The sequence below is a fragment of the Canis aureus genome, chromosome 4 (genome assembly GCF_053574225.1).
Source record: "Canis aureus isolate CA01 chromosome 4, VMU_Caureus_v.1.0, whole genome shotgun sequence".
NCBI classification, from domain to species: Eukaryota; Metazoa; Chordata; class Mammalia; order Carnivora; family Canidae; genus Canis; species Canis aureus.
In genome coordinates this window covers 28780664-28798369 of record NC_135614.1, presented here as the reverse complement: position 1 = coordinate 28798369, position 17706 = coordinate 28780664, and the positions used below count along the sequence as shown (strand labels likewise).

General features: G+C 43.0%; 1 protein-coding gene across 25 annotated transcripts in view; it reads left to right on the top strand.

Moving 5' to 3' along the window:
• The window catches only part of KCNMA1 (potassium calcium-activated channel subfamily M alpha 1), a 717266-nt gene that overhangs the window by 550700 nt on the left and 148860 nt on the right, over positions 1-17706 (top strand). For all 25 annotated transcript variants that reach the window (XR_013377873.1, XM_077895128.1, XM_077895127.1 and 22 more), the window contains 2 exons: positions 3064-3173; positions 16173-16241. Coding sequence is in view for 24 of the 25 variants with exons in the window: in XM_077895128.1 (XP_077751254.1) it covers positions 3064-3173; positions 16173-16241 (179 nt within the window). In the remaining variant the exon portion in view is untranslated. The remainder of the gene's footprint in view (positions 1-3063; positions 3174-16172; positions 16242-17706) is intronic.

Below are 17706 nucleotides of genomic sequence, written 5' to 3'. Positions count from 1 at the left end.
AGCATTTTAATCCCTTTTAAGTTTGTGTGTATATGTTTGTGTAACACCTTTATCAGAAACCTCAAAAGCATGTTGATTTATCCGGATGGAAACTGCGTTAAAAATGTGGGAATCTTGGGGGACCTGTGTGGCTCAGTCAGTTAAGCATCTGACTTTGGCTCAGGTCATGATCTCAGGGTCCTGGGATCAAGCCCCTTGTGGGGCTCTGCTCTCAGCAGGGAGTTTGCTTCTTTCTGTCTCTCTCTCTCTCTCTGCTGCTTCCCCCACTTGTATGCATGCTCTTTCTCTCAAACAAATAAAATCTTTAAAAGGTTTTGATGACTGAAACAAAAGGTTACGACAATGAATTGAAACCAGTCAGTATTTCAACCGTCCCTTTGGTGCTACTATGTCTAATGTTGTAGATGCCACCTAAGAATCTACATACAGATGTAGAAGAGGCATTGAACTTTCCAGAAAAGCTCTGTATATTTTTCCAGTTATTTTGACATTGAGTTCCTTAGGCATTCTAGATTAGCCATAAAGACAAAACTTGCAGGAAAAAAAATATGGAAAAAAAATCAGTAAAAGTCAGATATAGCTGGTCAGATATATCATAGCCAGACATATGTAGTGCTTCTTCCAGCAAGGAGAAAAATATGGGAAAATAAATACCGATTAAAGTAAGATTTAATCAGCCGCTATAATCGATCCTGAGATACTGCATATGCTCAATAAATATTTGCTGAATGAATGAATATCTTGTTCAAATGTTCAAAACAAACATGAATAGTATTGTTATCTTGCAAAAATGTGTTTCTACTTAGTAAAAATGTTTAATGATTAACCGACAATAAAATTTGGTCCAAAGAGTAGTTCCATTAGGACACACAGGCAGGAAAATACTGACCATAACTAAAAGAACCATATTAAAACTATATTCACTGAGGAATACAACCAACAATAATAAATGAGATAAAGGTTCATATTTTCATTTTTTTAAAAATCAAGTGCAATTAAATTAACAACATAAACAGCAAAGTATATAAACGGGATATCTCTGCTAAAACAATGGGCTGACTTCCTACACTTCAAAAATGTAATTTTCCCATAAAGCTCTATCATGAGGATTTAGAATTGACACTTCCTCATATAGGATCCTATTTGCCAATAAAACAAATTATGGTACTCTAATGCCCCAAATATTTTACATTTCAGATTATTTACTAATGCAGATTAGGCTTTCTTTAAATTAGTTAGAATTAATGACTTTTGCTTATAAAGTCAAAAATATCTTTTATTTTAAGAGAAAGTTGAAATCTTAAGCTTCAGGGAAATTAAAAAAGTTTATGCTTAGTTAGATACATTGCAGTTAATTTTTAAAATCATACGGTTTAGCAGTAGAAATGGTTGAGTGACTTTTTTTTTAAAGACCCCACTCTGGGGAAGACCAATTTGTCGATAAACAACCCATACCCAGCAGCATTGTGTAACTAATGTCTAAAGTGTGGGAGTAGGTTAGAAGCAGCTCAAACTAATGAGGTTAACCCACATACTCTAATCATCCAGACTTGCACAAAGCAGACAAATAGCATAGAAGCAGGGAGCATTCCATCTATTTCTAAATGATTCCTGCCATTTTTGTATTCCAGAGTATCACCAAGTAGATGGTCGGTGTCCATTTTCCACTGTTTCCAAGTCTCTTCCAGCATTGTGTTTCCCCTAGTTAACTGACTAGTGGGCCATAGACAAGATGGGCTTTAATTCAACACCAGCACAAGAAATTGTCAAAAGGCACTTCCTGTTGGCTGGAAAGCTGCTTCTCATATGCCCCCCTTTGTAGCCTCCAGCAGAGGTGTACGTGGGAGGCTGCAGGCTCCCAAGGACCACACAGCCTGCCTGCCTTGGCAATCCTGAGATCCCTGAGCTCCCAGAGGGGCTCAGCATTCTTGTTGTTATTCACTTTATAATTTTTAAAGATCAATTCCAATGTAAAATCCTTCCAGAAGTGCTTAGTGTGAAGAGGGTTGTTGGGAAAACCAGTTGAGCTTGATTAATTAGGAAAAAGACTACACATTTTAATGGAGTAGACTACACTACTCCAAATCTGGAGTAAGACTTCTCTGAAACTACACTTTCCTTTTTGGGATACTCAAGGTGTGGTTAAAAAATATATTTTTTCCCCAAAGTAGATATTTATATATTGTTATACACACACACACACACACACACTCATTGTAAAAGTCTTCAGAAAACACAAAAATCTATAGAGAAAAATTGTTTATACTAAAATAATGGCTAGTGTTCTGGTGTAAAGTTTTCTAGATTTTTCTTTTAAAAAAACATTTTATGTATTTATTCATGAGAGACACAGAGAGAGGCAGAGACATAGACAGAGGGAGAAGTGAGCTCCATGCAGGAAGCCCGATGTGGGACTCTATCCTGGGACTCCAGGATCATGCCCTGAGCAAAGGCAGACGCTCAACCACTGAGCCACCCAGGCATCTCAGTTTTCTGGATTTTTCTATGGCGTTACAAGCATTCAGATAATTATAGGGTATTTTTTTCAGTAGGGTCGACTATAAACACTATTTAGCAATGTGCCTTTTTATATAATTTCTATATGAACAGATACGAATTTTCACTATAATTTTCAATTGTTTGTATTCCATTGAAGAATGTACCATTTGTTTATCTGTTTCTTTGCTATGAATAGTTAAAATAGAACTGTTGTGTAAAGGAACACGTACTTTAAAAATTTTTGTTAATGATTGCAAAATTGCTCTCTAGGTCTGTTTTATCTATTTATGTGCCCACCAGGATTTTGAGTGAGTGCCCACGCCTCCACACCCTTAGAAACCACACAGGGTAGAAAAGAGTGCTGCTTTAGAGGGGATGTACTAACATTCTATGAGCTTAGGGTGATGCAAGCTTCATGTAGACGGCGTGTTTGTGTTCCTGGTTGCTGAAGATGGTCACCATCACAAAAACTACAGCATTCATTTATTGGCCAGCTGGTAAACCCTGGTTTCCTTTATATAGTTTACTGTCATATATTGAACCTCCTATGTTCTTCTCTCCTAGATTGAGGAAGACACGTGGCAGAAATACTACTTGGAAGGAGTCTCAAATGAAATGTATACAGAATATCTCTCCAGTGCCTTCGTGGGTCTGTCCTTCCCTACTGTTTGTGAGTAAGTGATCATTAACCTTGTGCTCTTTGGCCCTCAGGGATATTTTCTGTGGCCCTTAGGAAAGACACCTCACCTCTGCCCAGCACAGTTGAGGTACTCAACAATTACCGAGGGTGTCCTGTGTGGTCTGTCTTGTGTAGAAAGCAGGAAGGTGGGTCATTATGTGGTCCCCACCTTGGGGATTTCTGCTGGCCCTACTTTTCCCTGCAGCTCTGAGAACCTGATGCTTAGATCCATCATTTGCACTAAAATATGAACTACAGTTTTCCTGCATGTCTGGATTATGCTCCTGCCGTGTAGACACAATTATGATGAGTGGTAGGAACCCATGTCTCTGATATTACCAGGATGAAAATAAATCTTGCTATCTCCTTGATGAAAGGAATTTTAATATTTTTTTCAGTCAAGTCAGATCGTAGAGACATCAGAGAAACCATTATTCAAAATGCGTTCATGATTTGCTGAGGAAATGTGGAACCGAGTGTATGGAAGCAGGCTTTGAGAAAGCCCTTAGCAGTTTAGTCCCCGATATGGATAACTGGCGTGTTATGACAATGAGAAGTCTTAGCTTCTCCTTCTGTGAGCTCAGCAGTAGGGGTTTGAGCAAAGGGCAGCCCCAGCCTGCTATGGCCACTGCAAGTAGAACAGGTGATCATTTAGGAGGTATGACCTCAAGAGTTCCAAGGGTCCTGGCCCTGAAAACTTCCATCATGATGATGCCTCACATTTCCCACTTAGAATCCCAGTGTTGGGTGTAAGTCACACAGGCCCTTTGTCCTCTATGAAAACACAGACTCCCTGGGAATGCTGAAACATTAAGCCTGATTTATTCAGCAAAAGATTTGATAACCTCAGTCTCACTGATAAAGACCGAGAGGAAATAGGGGAATCTGGGAGCCCATTGGGCTGCGGAAGAAAAGCTGTTGCCTTGAGTTATCTGGATGCCTACAAACAAAACCTATCTTCTGGAAGGGGAAGTCTAAAGACAATGTCCTGGGGGCCCTTGGGCTCCTCTGTCTTATAAGCTTTCTGTTCTATGCACAACGGAGAGCAGACAACGGGCCTGGGAGCTTGGTGTTTACCTGGAGACTCTTGTCAGTGAACACAGCAGGTGTGTTCTGTCTCTGGGCCCAGACCCTAAGCAATCCAAAATGGTCTGGCTGTTTACTGAAATTTCTCACCCTGTCTCTAAGCGAAAGTTTAAACGCTAAATGGACTGGAAAAGTGAATAGGTAATTGATTCGGAAGGAGTTATTTTCTGAAAATGGATGCCCTATTGTAACTCCCATGTGCTCCTTTATTTGAGAGCTATTTCTCTTTCTGCTGCAGAAAGGAGTTAACCATTCAGAGGCATTGGGTCCTGGAACATTGAACCTGTCCCAGGGGATTTTTCTCCACCTTGGAGTTTGGCCTGCCTACGATAGAAAGCCCAGGAGAATTCAGGACTTTTAATAGAAGCTAATCCTATGAAAAACAAACAAACAAACAGTTGAGGCCTCCTATACAGTGTAGGGGTGGTCTGAGCTCACTGCAAAGCCACCAATACCCAGAGGGGTCCTATGGCACTGGGGGCATTAGCAGGGGAGTGTGTGAAGACGTCCCTCACCTTGGCTTTTGATTTTTCCTGGCTTGACTGGTGTTTGTCTATTGTAAGTGCTTCCTCAGAAGCCTGCATTCCCACTGCTTCTCTTATTCTGCTCCTGGGAACTAAGTCAGTTCATCTTAAGAGTGTTAACCTGGAAGGTTAGAACCAGTCCCCTAGAAGCTGCCGTTGGGATACCTATGAGCTACATTTGACTCATGTGTTTGCCCTAAGCAGTATTTCATTTCTTAAAAATAAGTTGCCAATATTTCAAAATAGTGGGATTTCACTATTTTATATTTCACTATAAAAGCTAGATTTCTGGCATCTCTTGAAAATCTGATGAGGCAACACAGGACTTGCATTTCTACCGGATGCTAACTGGCGCTAGTTTTTATAAGGAAGGGTTTGATGTAGGTCCTCCCCTCTCTGATGTCTCAAACCAGGCCAGACTTGCACTGATATCCTGGCCCTGGCCCTGTAGACACGTGAGTTGGTCAACTCTGACTCACTGGGTGATATGAAAATTTCACTGCCCTTTGGAGCCAGCTCAAGAGCTGGACACTAGTGCCTGCTATAGATATTTCCCTTGATTGATTTTCATGTTTAGGACAGTTGCAAGGAGAGAATCTTTCAGACATACCTTGTTGTCAGAGAATTTAATATGTGTTCAGCACAGCTTCTGGAATACAAAAAAAAAAAAAAAAAACAAACTTCTGATGTGAGTGAGAATGTGTTCAACTTAGTGCTATTATTCGTTCAGCACAATGATACAGCAGAGGTAGGAATAATCAATAAAGAAAGGACGTTTAATGAGATTTAGGAACATCCCAAAACATTGAAGCTCTCCTCAAGCATTTGATTATCTGGAGGCTTAATTATCTGTGTTTTCTACTTTAAATTAAAGAAAAGCCATAACTCAAAGTTACCAGCAGTTTAATGATAACACTCTTCAATTCAGGTTAATTAAAGCACAGCCGTAATTAGAGTGTAGTGTTGTATATCACCAGGCTGGCGCATAAGTATTTTCATTACAGTACGAATTGGCTATTCAATTTCAAGATGACAAAAAGGACGCCAAAATATATTTTAAGCTGGTTCATGTAGAAGAAAAAAGAATTGGGGAATATTCTGGGTACAATAAAGCGCAGATAAAATATACAGATTTTCAGAGCAGTTTCTGTAATTATGCACTGCATTAAAACAATATGCAGCCAATAACGTCTTAAAGCATGAGAAGAAATAAATTTGCTCTTCCCCTGGGCTTGCAGAGTGCCCCCTTGCAGGGTGGGATCACTGTGTTGGAGAGCCTGGAGTTTTCTCAGAAGCTGGGAGAGCCTTTTTTCTTTCTTTCTTTTTAGAAAAGATTTCATTTATCTATTTATTTTAGAGAGAGAAAGAGAGAGAATAAGTGGGGTGGGGAGGGGCAGAAGGAGAGGGAGAGAGAAAATCTTAAAAGCAGTTCCATGCAGTGCAGAGCTTGGTCTCACCACCCTGAGATCTTGACCTGAGCTGAAACCAAGACTCGGATGCTTAACTGACTGAGCCACCCAGGCGCCCCAGGAGAGCCATTTTATGAAAAGATAAAGGAGCAGGATGCCTGGTTGAAATTTGAAGTGGTTTCCCCAGAGAACAGAATGGGGCAGAAGGAGAGGCAGGAGGGAAAGAAGGCCCCCGCAAGGCAAGCTTTTTAAAAATTTTTATTTTATTTTATTTTATCTTATTTTATTTTATTTTACAAATTTCAAGTGCAGAGATGCTCTCTCCTATCTAGGTGAGACTCACACCAGCTCTATCCCTGGACTTCTCTGCACCAGCCTTTTGGCTTCACTGTGTGTATCACCAGAGGATGCAGCTTTGTTCCAAAACCAGTAACTAATTTAGACAAAATGCAGTATTCTCTCTAAAATTTTGATTTACATTTTCTCATTTCATCCTCACCCTAATCTTATGGTTTCTATTAATATCACTGTCCCTGGCTTTCAAACAAGGCCACTGACACTCAGAGGATGTTGGTGTCCCTCCAAAGGCACCTAGCACACAAGTGACAGAGCCAGGGTTCTGCTGCTGGGCCTGTGTAATTGAGAGCAGCTTGGAGTAGCTGCTGGATGAAAGCCGGCTAATTAAGAATCTCCTGGGGAGTTTACTAAATGGAGAGATTTCTAGACTCCATCTCTAGATTTCAGTGTCTAGGAGGAACTCCCAAATTTGTACTTTTTATAAGCAAGGCAGGTGATTCTGATACAAAGTCTGATGACTGGAAACCCCTCCCCCTCCCCACCGGGCCCACCCGCCTGCCTCTTAGCTCATCCTTCTTCATCACAGGCTGGAATAAACTCCCCTCATTCCCCACTTTGGGCTCAGTCACTGGAATGTTCCTCTCTGATTTTAGCCAAAGTATAGAAGTATAGGTAGGCCACATTTCACAAGCTAATGTTAAGATTGGGGCCTTTGGGTGAGCTTCCTTGCCATCCTTCCTTCTACAGTCTCTGGGGAGGTAGGATGAGTCTACACATTACTACAGCAGGCAAACCACTGACTGCTCTGCCCCCTTTCCTGCCTAATCCCAATCAGTATAGGAAAAAGGCATTGGGTACTGAGCCCTGTGATGCTGAAAGCAACTTGAGGCTGGAGAAAACAGATCAGTGCTAAGTACCAAGAAGCACAGGGGAAAACAGGTACCTACCATTCAGGATGCAACCCTGGAAGATGTCACATGGCTTTGTGGGCCACCATGGTGGGTATGTCTTGGACCTGCCCCAGGATGCCCTTAGCATGTTCCTTTTAAGAGCCAGCAACTTCTGAGCATCCCCCCTTCATTTTGCATAGCTGGCTCACCCCTGGGTTTGTGTGACAGTAAGATCGAGGCAAAGGAGCTTTGGGATCTGAAAGAGAATGTGCCATCCATTGTTCTCTCAATACTAGAAAACCACCTGCTCCCTTTGCCTCCCACTCCTCACCTTCCGCAGGGAGGCAAGTGACTATGGAGGGTATGAAAGGCTAATGCCAGGCCTGCAGGAAGCGAGGAGCTGTGGTATGAGGTCATGTTGCCACTAAAGGGTCTTGTTTTTGCAGTTTTCATAGTAGGACGCTGCATGATGTCACACAGTATGACCTGTGGTATTGCAAAGGCCCAGGCTCAAACCCCTAGGTCAGCCGGTTGGTGAATATGTCATCAGAGACAAGATATTTGATTTTTGCCTGCCTCCTTCCTTTGATAGTGACCCGCTGCCTGGCTTTGGACTTGAGATAGAAATATTACTTATCTCTCAATACTAGTTAACATCCTTTTCTCTTCTCCTTTTCCCACCATCAGTCCTGTCCCATCCAATGCAATGTAAGCTACAGGAAAGAAAGGGACCCATTGTGGTATTTCCAAGCTATATTTACTCTTACCCTTTAGAAGAGCCCTGCATCAGTCAGCAGCCAATCAACTTGATATCTAATAAGCTTAGGATATTTGTACCGTGGTGCCAGGCTCTCTAGAGGAAACTGCAACAAGGTCTAATCAAGTATATGCATGTTAGAAGGTTAATAACAATACTTATAATGACAAATAAAGAATTCTGTTTCCCTACAGCAGCTGCCTTCAGAGAGTTTGCAGTCTGGCTAAGGAAAATAATATCCATCCTCAGGGAGAGCCAAACACCCATAAGTGCATGGTGGATGAGTGTTTGATGGATAAGTGTTTGATGAGTGCACATCCTAGAGGACAGCAGCTGAGAGTTACAGGGGGAGAGAGCTCCCTGTAGGCTGGGGTGACCAGGAGAGGCTTCCTGGAAGAGATGACATTTGAGCTGTGCCTTGTAAGGATACTGGATTAGAGAGGGAGTAAAGAGGGAAGGGGGGATTCTAAGTGGTAGGCAGTCAGGAGGCTGGGAGCCATGCGGACCCTCTCTCCATGCCCAGGTCTCTGAGATTTTCCAAGGAGAGCAACTGGATTTCTCCTTTAGATGGGAGGAGGAGACGAATCAGAGTCCTTTTCGACATGTGACATTTTCAGGGAGGAAACAGCAATAGTGTTTTGATCCTAAGAACTAGTAAACGAGAGGCTTCACCCCTCCCTCTGCCTCCAGATAAGGAAGTGAGGTCAGAGGTGAGAGGTGAGGAAGGAGGAGCAGAGGGAAACCCACAAGTTCAGAGGTTGGGTTGTGGCCAGAACAGCACCTTCCAGGGCCTGAATTTCACCCTGAGGCTATTAGTCAGCCATTCATCACTTGCAAATATAAGAGCTTAATTGTATCAGGCTTTACAGCTCAGAGGGGATTAGGACAAAAGATGTATTTAAAATACAGTGTTTCTCTCTCTGTCCCCCCTGCAGCTGATGGAGCAGTTAAAATTCAGGTTCCATGTGGAGTATTTAATGCCTGGGTAACTTGGGGAACTCTGATCAGATCTTTGCTGTGCTAAAGGGCAGGGGCTCTCCCCTCAGCCCAGGTGTAAGCATGGATGCTTCTGTGCTGGTTTAAGACAGTGTGGGGATTGGAGAGGGATTTTCCATCCCCTCATCCTCCTGCATTCAAGGCCCCGATACAAGAAGAAAATCATGCTCTCATGCTGTGTTGTTTTGCATGGACAGATCTTTCCAGTGAAGCCCCTTGAGGAAAATCTAAGACGGCCTAGAAAAACCCAAGTCTCCTGTACAGAGACTGGAAACTACAGCTAGTTTAATGTGAGTTCTACAGAGTCATTAGATTTTAGAGAAAGACTTCTGAATGTGAACATGGAGCAGAGAGAAGCTGGCAAACCTGATAGTCATGTGATGGGTTTACCTAGCCGGGCTGCAGGAATGAGCATTTTATGACCATCTGTGGAGGGACTCGTCTCACCGTTAAAAAATATTTTCCTCAAAGAACTGGCCCTATTCCTCTAGTTACTTGAGGGGGGTTATTATAATTAAGACAATGTATATGGGGACGCCTGGGTGGCTCAGCTGTTGAGCATCTGCCTTCGGCCCAGGGTGTGATCTTGGATTCCTGGGATCGAGTCCTACATCGGGCTCCCCGCAGGGAGCCTGAATCTCCCTCTGCCTGGGTCTCTACCTCTCTCATGAATGAATAAATAAAATCTTTCTTTAAAAAAAAAAAAAGACAATGTATATGAACACAGATAGGAATGCAATATTTATGATTATTTCTACTACAGGGACCCAGAGATGACCGGTAATCTTTTTACATCTTAGTGAATAAACAAATGACCCTAAAATCTATTTAAACTTTTAACCAAAGGCTACAGAGGCAGTGGCACGTCTAAAATTCTCTGCAGGAGACTCGAGGAGGCAGTCCAGTTTGAAATGGGATGCTAGGGGCTTGACTTGATGTTAGCCACACGTGAGCTACACGTAACAAACACAGAGTTTACATTTTGTTTCTGACCAATAATGATAGCAAAGATTTCTAAAACGCATTTATTCATATTTTGGGCAAATGCTAATTGTTCATATCAGAGAATGTAATTATTTCTAAATTCAAGTGTGTTAGGTGTGCTAGTGGAGATACTGTGAGTGTGAGGTGTGGGTGTGTGTGTTTGAGGGTGTTCTGAAGCCTTCCCCACTCCACCTCTATCAAAGCTATTGGGAAATGAAATCTGAACAACATCTCCATGAACATTTTAAATCACTTCCTTTTTCTTGCTCCTGAGTCTTATAAATCCTGCTGTTTCAAATTTCCTTTAACTGGATGTTTCCATTTCAAGAGCCTATCATTTTAAATCAAAGCTCCTAAATGTGAATCTTTTCCATTCTAGCCCCTAGATCCTAAAGATCTGGTTTCCCAATGCATGGTATTTACATCTGCATCTATTCTGATTGCATGCATCCGCCTGACATTGCCAGGGTCCCTCTGGATAACAGAAGAGGGGCCTCTCACTTGGAGGAGGAACTGGGTTTGGAGGGCACAATGCAGGCTGCCCCCTTTCTCCTCATCCTCTCACTCTTGGGTGACTCATCTTCAACAACCCCAAACCACATCTTCACTTACCCTTCTTGAGCACATGTGAAGGTGCAGGCTCTGCGAGGGGTTTCTCTGCTTAATTCACATCAGCAAGCAATCTTTGTAGTCAAGGGGGCTGATTTAATGGCAAGAACAATTTATGTCCCTCTGGGTAGGTAGAAACAGTTGGACTCTAATTCTTAAGAGCCTTTGTTCAGGAACATCTGGGTTGAAACTACTGTAGTTAACAGATGATGCTAGCAGTAAAAAAAAAAAAAAAAAAAAGGCATTATATAATGTCATTGTCAAATTTGGTAGACCTCTACTTAATAATTATCAAGAAAGCAATCTAACTTGTTATTACAACAGTTTTATTGTAGATTGCTGGTTTAAGACCTTTTTGTGACAAGTGGCATTTTTTTTTTTCTGGAAAAAAGTCATTTCTATTCCTCTGTAATTATTTTCACAACCAGCAACAACTTCCTGCTTTGGACATATTGGGACATTTTATTTTAGAAACCAAGAATTAAATTCCTGCTAAAGGTTTATCACATTGTGAAGGCTTTCTTGCTTCTTTCTTACACTCTCTCTCTCCCTAAGCCCCTTTCCTATCCTACCCTAGTCCTATATATGCAGAGACACTGAGTAAAGCCCTACAAGGGACTCTAAGAACTGGATGAGCAAAGCCTATTTTGCTTTACCAAAAACAATAGTGTTGATGATACAAATACATATTTAAGCTCAAGATATCCATTCTAAGTAGTCTGAAGACATGTTCCGGGGAGGGAACCCCTTGTACCAGGAGCTGTGGAGACTCCCAAGGACAAACTGATGTCTGTATCTTAAAATTACATTTGCATTTTGGCATATTGATTCGAGGCAAACGTTAGATTCCCAAAGCGCGTCACTGGTATTATTTCTTTCGACACCCTTCTTTTCCAATCTCTCTGCTTCTTGTGAACAAGTTAAGAGGCATCTTGTTTCATGATTTTATACCCAACTCCCAAGCCTTCTCTACTTCAATTTTCCTAGTTTACTACTGTATCTCTTAGGTGTGCTTCCAGCAACTCATGAGATTTTGCTTTCCATTCATTCATATATTTATTTAATCAGCGTGTATTGAATGCTTACTTCTTGCACTTTGCAAAATGCCAGGGAGGCAAAGCACGTGTCTTGCACCAAAGAAGCTCAATCAGAGAGCAGGGAGACAAGTAAACGAGTGATTATCACAGCACACCACTCACTGGCACCTCTGTTCCCTTGCCTTGGTCTATTCTTACCTCCTGGTACCTCTGCTGAGGCCTTAAGCTCAGCAGTCTGGACATTGGCTAACTCTCTGTGCCAGGATCTAACAAAAAAACTGTGATTTTTAAGAGGAAGGGACATAGTTCAAGATTTGAATTTGGTTGGCTCAGAAGATACTTGTTACAGCAGGAATTAAAAACTTAGGTGCCTCTAGGGGGCAGGAGTGAGCCACAAAGAGTGAAGAATGAGGAGACAGGATAGATAGTTAGGGAGTGCTGGGGTCTATAGCATATTGGGGAGCACATGTCCCTACCAGAGGGGTAAGTGCTTCAAAGCTCCAGTCCCTTTTAGCCATGCAGAATGTGGCTCCATTGTGGCCATTTATGATTTATCAAGGAAAGCTGAAAGGCTAGTTTTTTTTTTTTTTTTTTTTTGCAAAATCACCTGTTAGTATCTAATTCTGGGTTTTAAAAACGCTGTCCTGACCAATGTTCCATGCTGGGCTTCTGGCCACCACTTCGATGGCTTTGCTGTTATAAGAAGCATTTTTGCAGCACACTGCATTGAGATTTGATTTCTACTTTTGGCCTTTCTTCCTTTTTTTTTTTTTTTTTTGGTCTTTCTTCCTAAAGGCCATTTGATCTTGAGCAAATTGTACCTCTTTGGACCTCAGTTTGTCATCTTTATGAGGAGGGCAGGCCCAACAAGTCTTGGAAGGCCCAAATCTGATAATCCATGGTTGTGGTGCTGTTTGCATATTATCACTTTGTTGACATCACCCTGTCCTCCTCTCTGCCCCTCTGGCCAGAGAGTAAAGGCTGGCTTTGGATCAAAGAGCTTCCTTAAAAAAGGCTTCTATAAAGCAGTGTAGTCATCTTAGATATGGATTTGGAAGTTATGGAAGAAGACTCAAAGATCTCCTGGTCCACCCTGCTAGGTTAAGAAATGTGCACAAGGCTGTGTAGATTTTATTGGCTTTCCTGCCTTAGAGAGCTCCTCTCTTTTTATATCTAGTTGGTAAATGGTGTCATAGTACCTAGAAAGATGTAACTCACCATTACTATGGACTATTTCCTGCTTCTACCAACAGGATCAGGTCATTAGAGCAATTAAGATACGTTATCCCGGGACGCCTGGGTGGCACAGTGGTTGAGTGTCTGCCTTTGGCTCAGGGTCCCGGGATTAAGTCCCACATCAGGCTCCCTGCATGGAGTCTGCTTCTCCTTCTGCCTATGTCTCTGCTTCTCTCTGTGTGTGTCTCTCATGAATAAATAAATAAAATCTTAAAAAAAAAAAAAAAAAAGATCTGTGATCCCATGAACCACAGAGTCCCAAATCAGAGTGGCCAATCACTCATGGGGATATCAGCCTACTGGCCTCTTCATGATTTGTGCTAAATTAAGATCGGCCTTCTCCTTGAGATTTTGGCATTTAGTTGCTATTTACATTAGAAAGTAGTTACCTAATCTAGTAATTTGGTTCAACAAATATTGTATAAGCCATATGATATTTTAAACAATTTAAGCTCCAGGAGTAACAGCCCCATAAAGGGTGCGTTAGCAGTGCTCTATGGGACATAAATTAAGAAGAGCATTTTTCCAGCTGTAGTTGGATACTTGGGTTGGTGTTTCAGCAAACTGCATAATCAGCACAAAGCCCAGGTCATTAGAGTCTGCTGGCAGGAATCAGCAAACCTGCAAATCACCAGGAGAGCCCAAATACGCCGAGATGAAGTGGTCCTTTGAAATCTGACTGTCTGTTGAAAGCAACACGGGAGACCATGACCTCATATGTAGGAGTGAGCAATTGGTCTTACTTCCGCTAGAGAGCATGAGGCCCTCACCAACCTCATTGCTTTTCTATTTGCAACCATCCCAAAACCTCCCATTTCACTTAGAATAAACGGCAGACTGGCAGACTTGCGGCCATGACCAGTGGTCTTCACAAATATGCTCCTGCCCAGCTCCCTTGAGCTAATTACTGTCACATGTGACTTTGCTCACTTGGCTGCAGTCTAGTTGCCTTTGTTGCTGATCTTCAGACACCTGGAGTTCCTTCCTGCCTCAGGACCCTTGCACTTGCTGCTTCCACTCCCTGGAAGAATTTTTCTCCAGATCCTCTCATTGCTTGCCTCTTCCCCTCACCTCCTGTGCTCTAGCTTTCCTTTCTCAGAATGGTCCTCCTGGACCATTGCAGATAACGCATCTTCCCAGTTACTCTCTTTTGTTTGGTCAGTTTGGGATTTTTGGTTTTTTATGGGAGTATAGCTGACACCTAATGTTAGTTTCAGGTGCACACATAGTGATTTGATGATTATATATGTTATGCTGTGTTCACCCCAGGGGGAGCTTCCATCTGCCTCCATACGTTGCTATTACAATAGCATGCCTATTCATGCTATGCTGTGCCTTTCGTTCCCAGACTCATTCAGCCCATAACTAGAAGCCCAGACCTCCCATTCCCCTTTACCCATTTTTCTCCTTCCCCCACCCCCTCCCCTCTGGCAATCATCAGTTTGTTTTCCCGTATTTATGGGCCTTCCCAGTTACTCTTTGTCCTCTTGGGTTGTTTTGTTTTCTGCATAGCACTTTTCCTCATCTGGAAATTTAATATTTATTCACTTGCATATTTGCTTATTATCTATCTGTCCCAGTACAAAATAGACCTCCCTGAGTTAAAGATGTATATCCTACCAGGTCCTAGCTGGGGACATGGGCTTTCTGAGCCTAGGTTCATCACCTTAGTAACATAGAGATATCAATAAAAGAATAACTGGAGCCATCTTTCTGTCTCAGAGACTTTGAGGGGATCAAATGAGAGCACCAGGAATGGCCCCGACTTGTGACCCAGTGCATCTTCCTCTTTATAGTGTTGCAGCTCAATAACCTACTCACTCCTCAACCTATCCATCAGCTAGTGTCTTAATATCCAAAAAGTCCTTAAAACATATGCTCATTATGGAAACTTGTAATATATAATCTATGTAATTCTTCTGTGTGTGTACTTTCATTTCTATGAGTATTTAAATATATATTTTCACCCAAGTGTATCATGTTATTCACGTTTGTATCTATATAACATTGTTAATCTTATATCTTGAAATATTCCTCAGAGTCATGTTGAATGCTAAAACATAGTGTACCATACTTTACTGAACCATTGCTTTATTATTGGACATTTGGGTTGCCTTTTTTTTTTTTTTACTCTGTATAAAGTTCACTAACTTGAACATCTTTATGCATAAATGCCTTGTTGGACCTTTTATTCTTTTCTTAGAACACCAGTAAGTGGAAATCATGCATTTACTGAATTTCTGTGTGCCAGTGGTTCCCTGTACAGCACTATGGGGAATTCCCATAAGTCCCAAACTGTTAAAGAAGTCACGCTGGTTGAGGAGCTAAAGTTCAGACATAGAATGCAATAGAGAGCAACCACAGCCAGTATGCAGTTGATTAAAAACTGAAGGAGGCTGTTGCAGACAAGGTGCTGCAGGCAGGGGTTGGGGGTGGTGTTTTGGGAACAGAAAACCAGAGGGTGGCAGTGGAGGCAGAAAAGCTGCACAAAGGCTGGATTTGACGGGCACTTGGAAGGGAAGGTTGGGAGAAGAGAAGGCATTTGGGATAGGAATCACATCAGGGAAGGCACGGAGGCTGGAACAAGCCAGCCTCAGAGCAGCCTGGGCTGCAGGCGAGGGCACCGGGCAGATGAGGTGAGGCCGTCTGGATGGGGCCAGAAGTGATGGTGCCACAGTCATGTGCTGGGCAGTTACATGGAGGCTAAGGATTATTACCATCATTCCGAGCGCACAGGGGTCTGCTCAGAACAACAATATGAGCCATTTGTACAAAAGACCGAAATGGAATCCAAATAACAGGTCCAGCTGCTCCAAATACCTCCCTCCCCCTGCAGTTAACATTTTACTACCCGACCGAGTAACTAATGAATCTGGCCCAGCCTAAATCCCCAGGCACAAATCCCTGCTTGGGGTCTGTGTCTAGACATCCAGACCCGAGTGCAATTTGCACTTTGAACATTCAGTGCCTTATCGCTTACGAGAAATCAGGTTTAATGGGGAAGATGGGGAGGTGTCGCCCCTACCCCGTCCCTTCGGCCCGGCGACTGTGGGCTAAGGGTCCCTGGGATAATGAATGCATCGGGTGATAGAGAGGTCGTAGTGGTGTTTGCTGTGTGGCTCCGGTCGTCCACAAGCACTGACGGGGAGGTTTCTCCATCTCGTTGCAGGCTATGTTTCGTGAAGCTCAAGCTCCTAATGATAGCCATTGAGTACAAGTCCGCCAACCGAGAGAGCCGGTAAGCGTGCCACCACCCAGTGGCCTGCTGACACCTGCGAGGCAATGAGCGTGCTCTCAGGGAGCTCGGCCCACCTGCTTCTGTCCTCCACGTGATTAACATGCTCGGGCCCCTGGTAGATGCGCCTCTGAGCCTCGGCACATCTCAGGGCATGCCCAGCCAGATGCGGCCACCTCCGCTGCGGACCCCTGGCATCCCAAGCCCCGTTGGACATTCAGAAAGTGTGTCTCCAGAGGAGGGTGATGAGGCATCCAGAGGTCTGATTGTGCCAATTTAGGCTTTTCACCCTCTCTGCACAAAACCAGGGACAGGCCCCGTCCTCAAAACCCTGTTTACTGCCGTGAGCATGAAGCAGGTGGATTCTGGCCCCCTCCACAGCAAGGATAGGGCAGGGCCGTGACGGGACGCACCGGCCCTCTTGATGGCCAAATTACAAGCAGCCTATTGTGTACCATATGTGCTTTTCCCGGTGAAACCGAAATCCAGGTGGCACAATGTCAGCTTCATGTAAATTAGCCAGGAGAGCAGGGCTCAGAGGCAGGAGCCCTCTTTATTTATTTATTTTGCACTTAATTATGTGCACATCAGACTGAGGAGGGACGGGGTCTGGTTGAAATAGATAACAGCCCAGTCGATACATGAGTTCTCGCCGGACGAAGGAAGCATCCCATTAACCTGGGAGTTTGTTGATGAAGGACCATACGCATTACCGATAAAATAGAGATGATTTTTTTTCGCCCCAATTTTTATCAATGGTTTTTGGAAGAAAGAGCTTACAGAGAAATGCGTGGGCTTTCGTCCTCTAGGATGACATCTGGGTGTATTCCTAGTGATAGGAAGTAAGTCTTCCCGTGACCGCCCAAGTGTAGAGGACAGATACCCTCCAACGTGTGCCTCAATACATTAAGTGCAGGGCAGGACTAGAAGGTGCTCGCTATCACCATCTAAGGAGTTTTCATTATCTAGATGAATAACTCAATAAAGCTGGGCTTCCAAATGGACGCTCTCTCTGGGTAATTAATGCCATAAAGCCAGACTTCCAAACATACAGTCAGCGTCTCTGACAAAAAGCAAAACAAAAAGCAAACAAAACAAACCAAAACCAAAAAACACTGGATTGTCAGCAAGTCAATCCAATGTTCCCTGTTACCTTAACCACCAGATCAGATTGCTTTCACAAAGTCAATCTGATCAAAGGCTAAGCTATTTGGAAAATCCAAATCAACCAAGAGGAACTAAAAATGGTAGATTTGGTAGCTACATGTAAAGCGTGGCCATAGCAGTTAGTAATTATGTGTAGATACAGTTTTCCTTTTTGTGATGGCAAACTGAAGAATATCATGTGCAAAGAAGGGGGAGCCAGAGCCCTGGCTATTTGCTGTTCCACAGACAGAGTCGGTGTTCCTGAGATTGCCGCTTTCCCACATGGTGGCTAGTATCACCTGTGCCTGTGGAGGGGGAAACA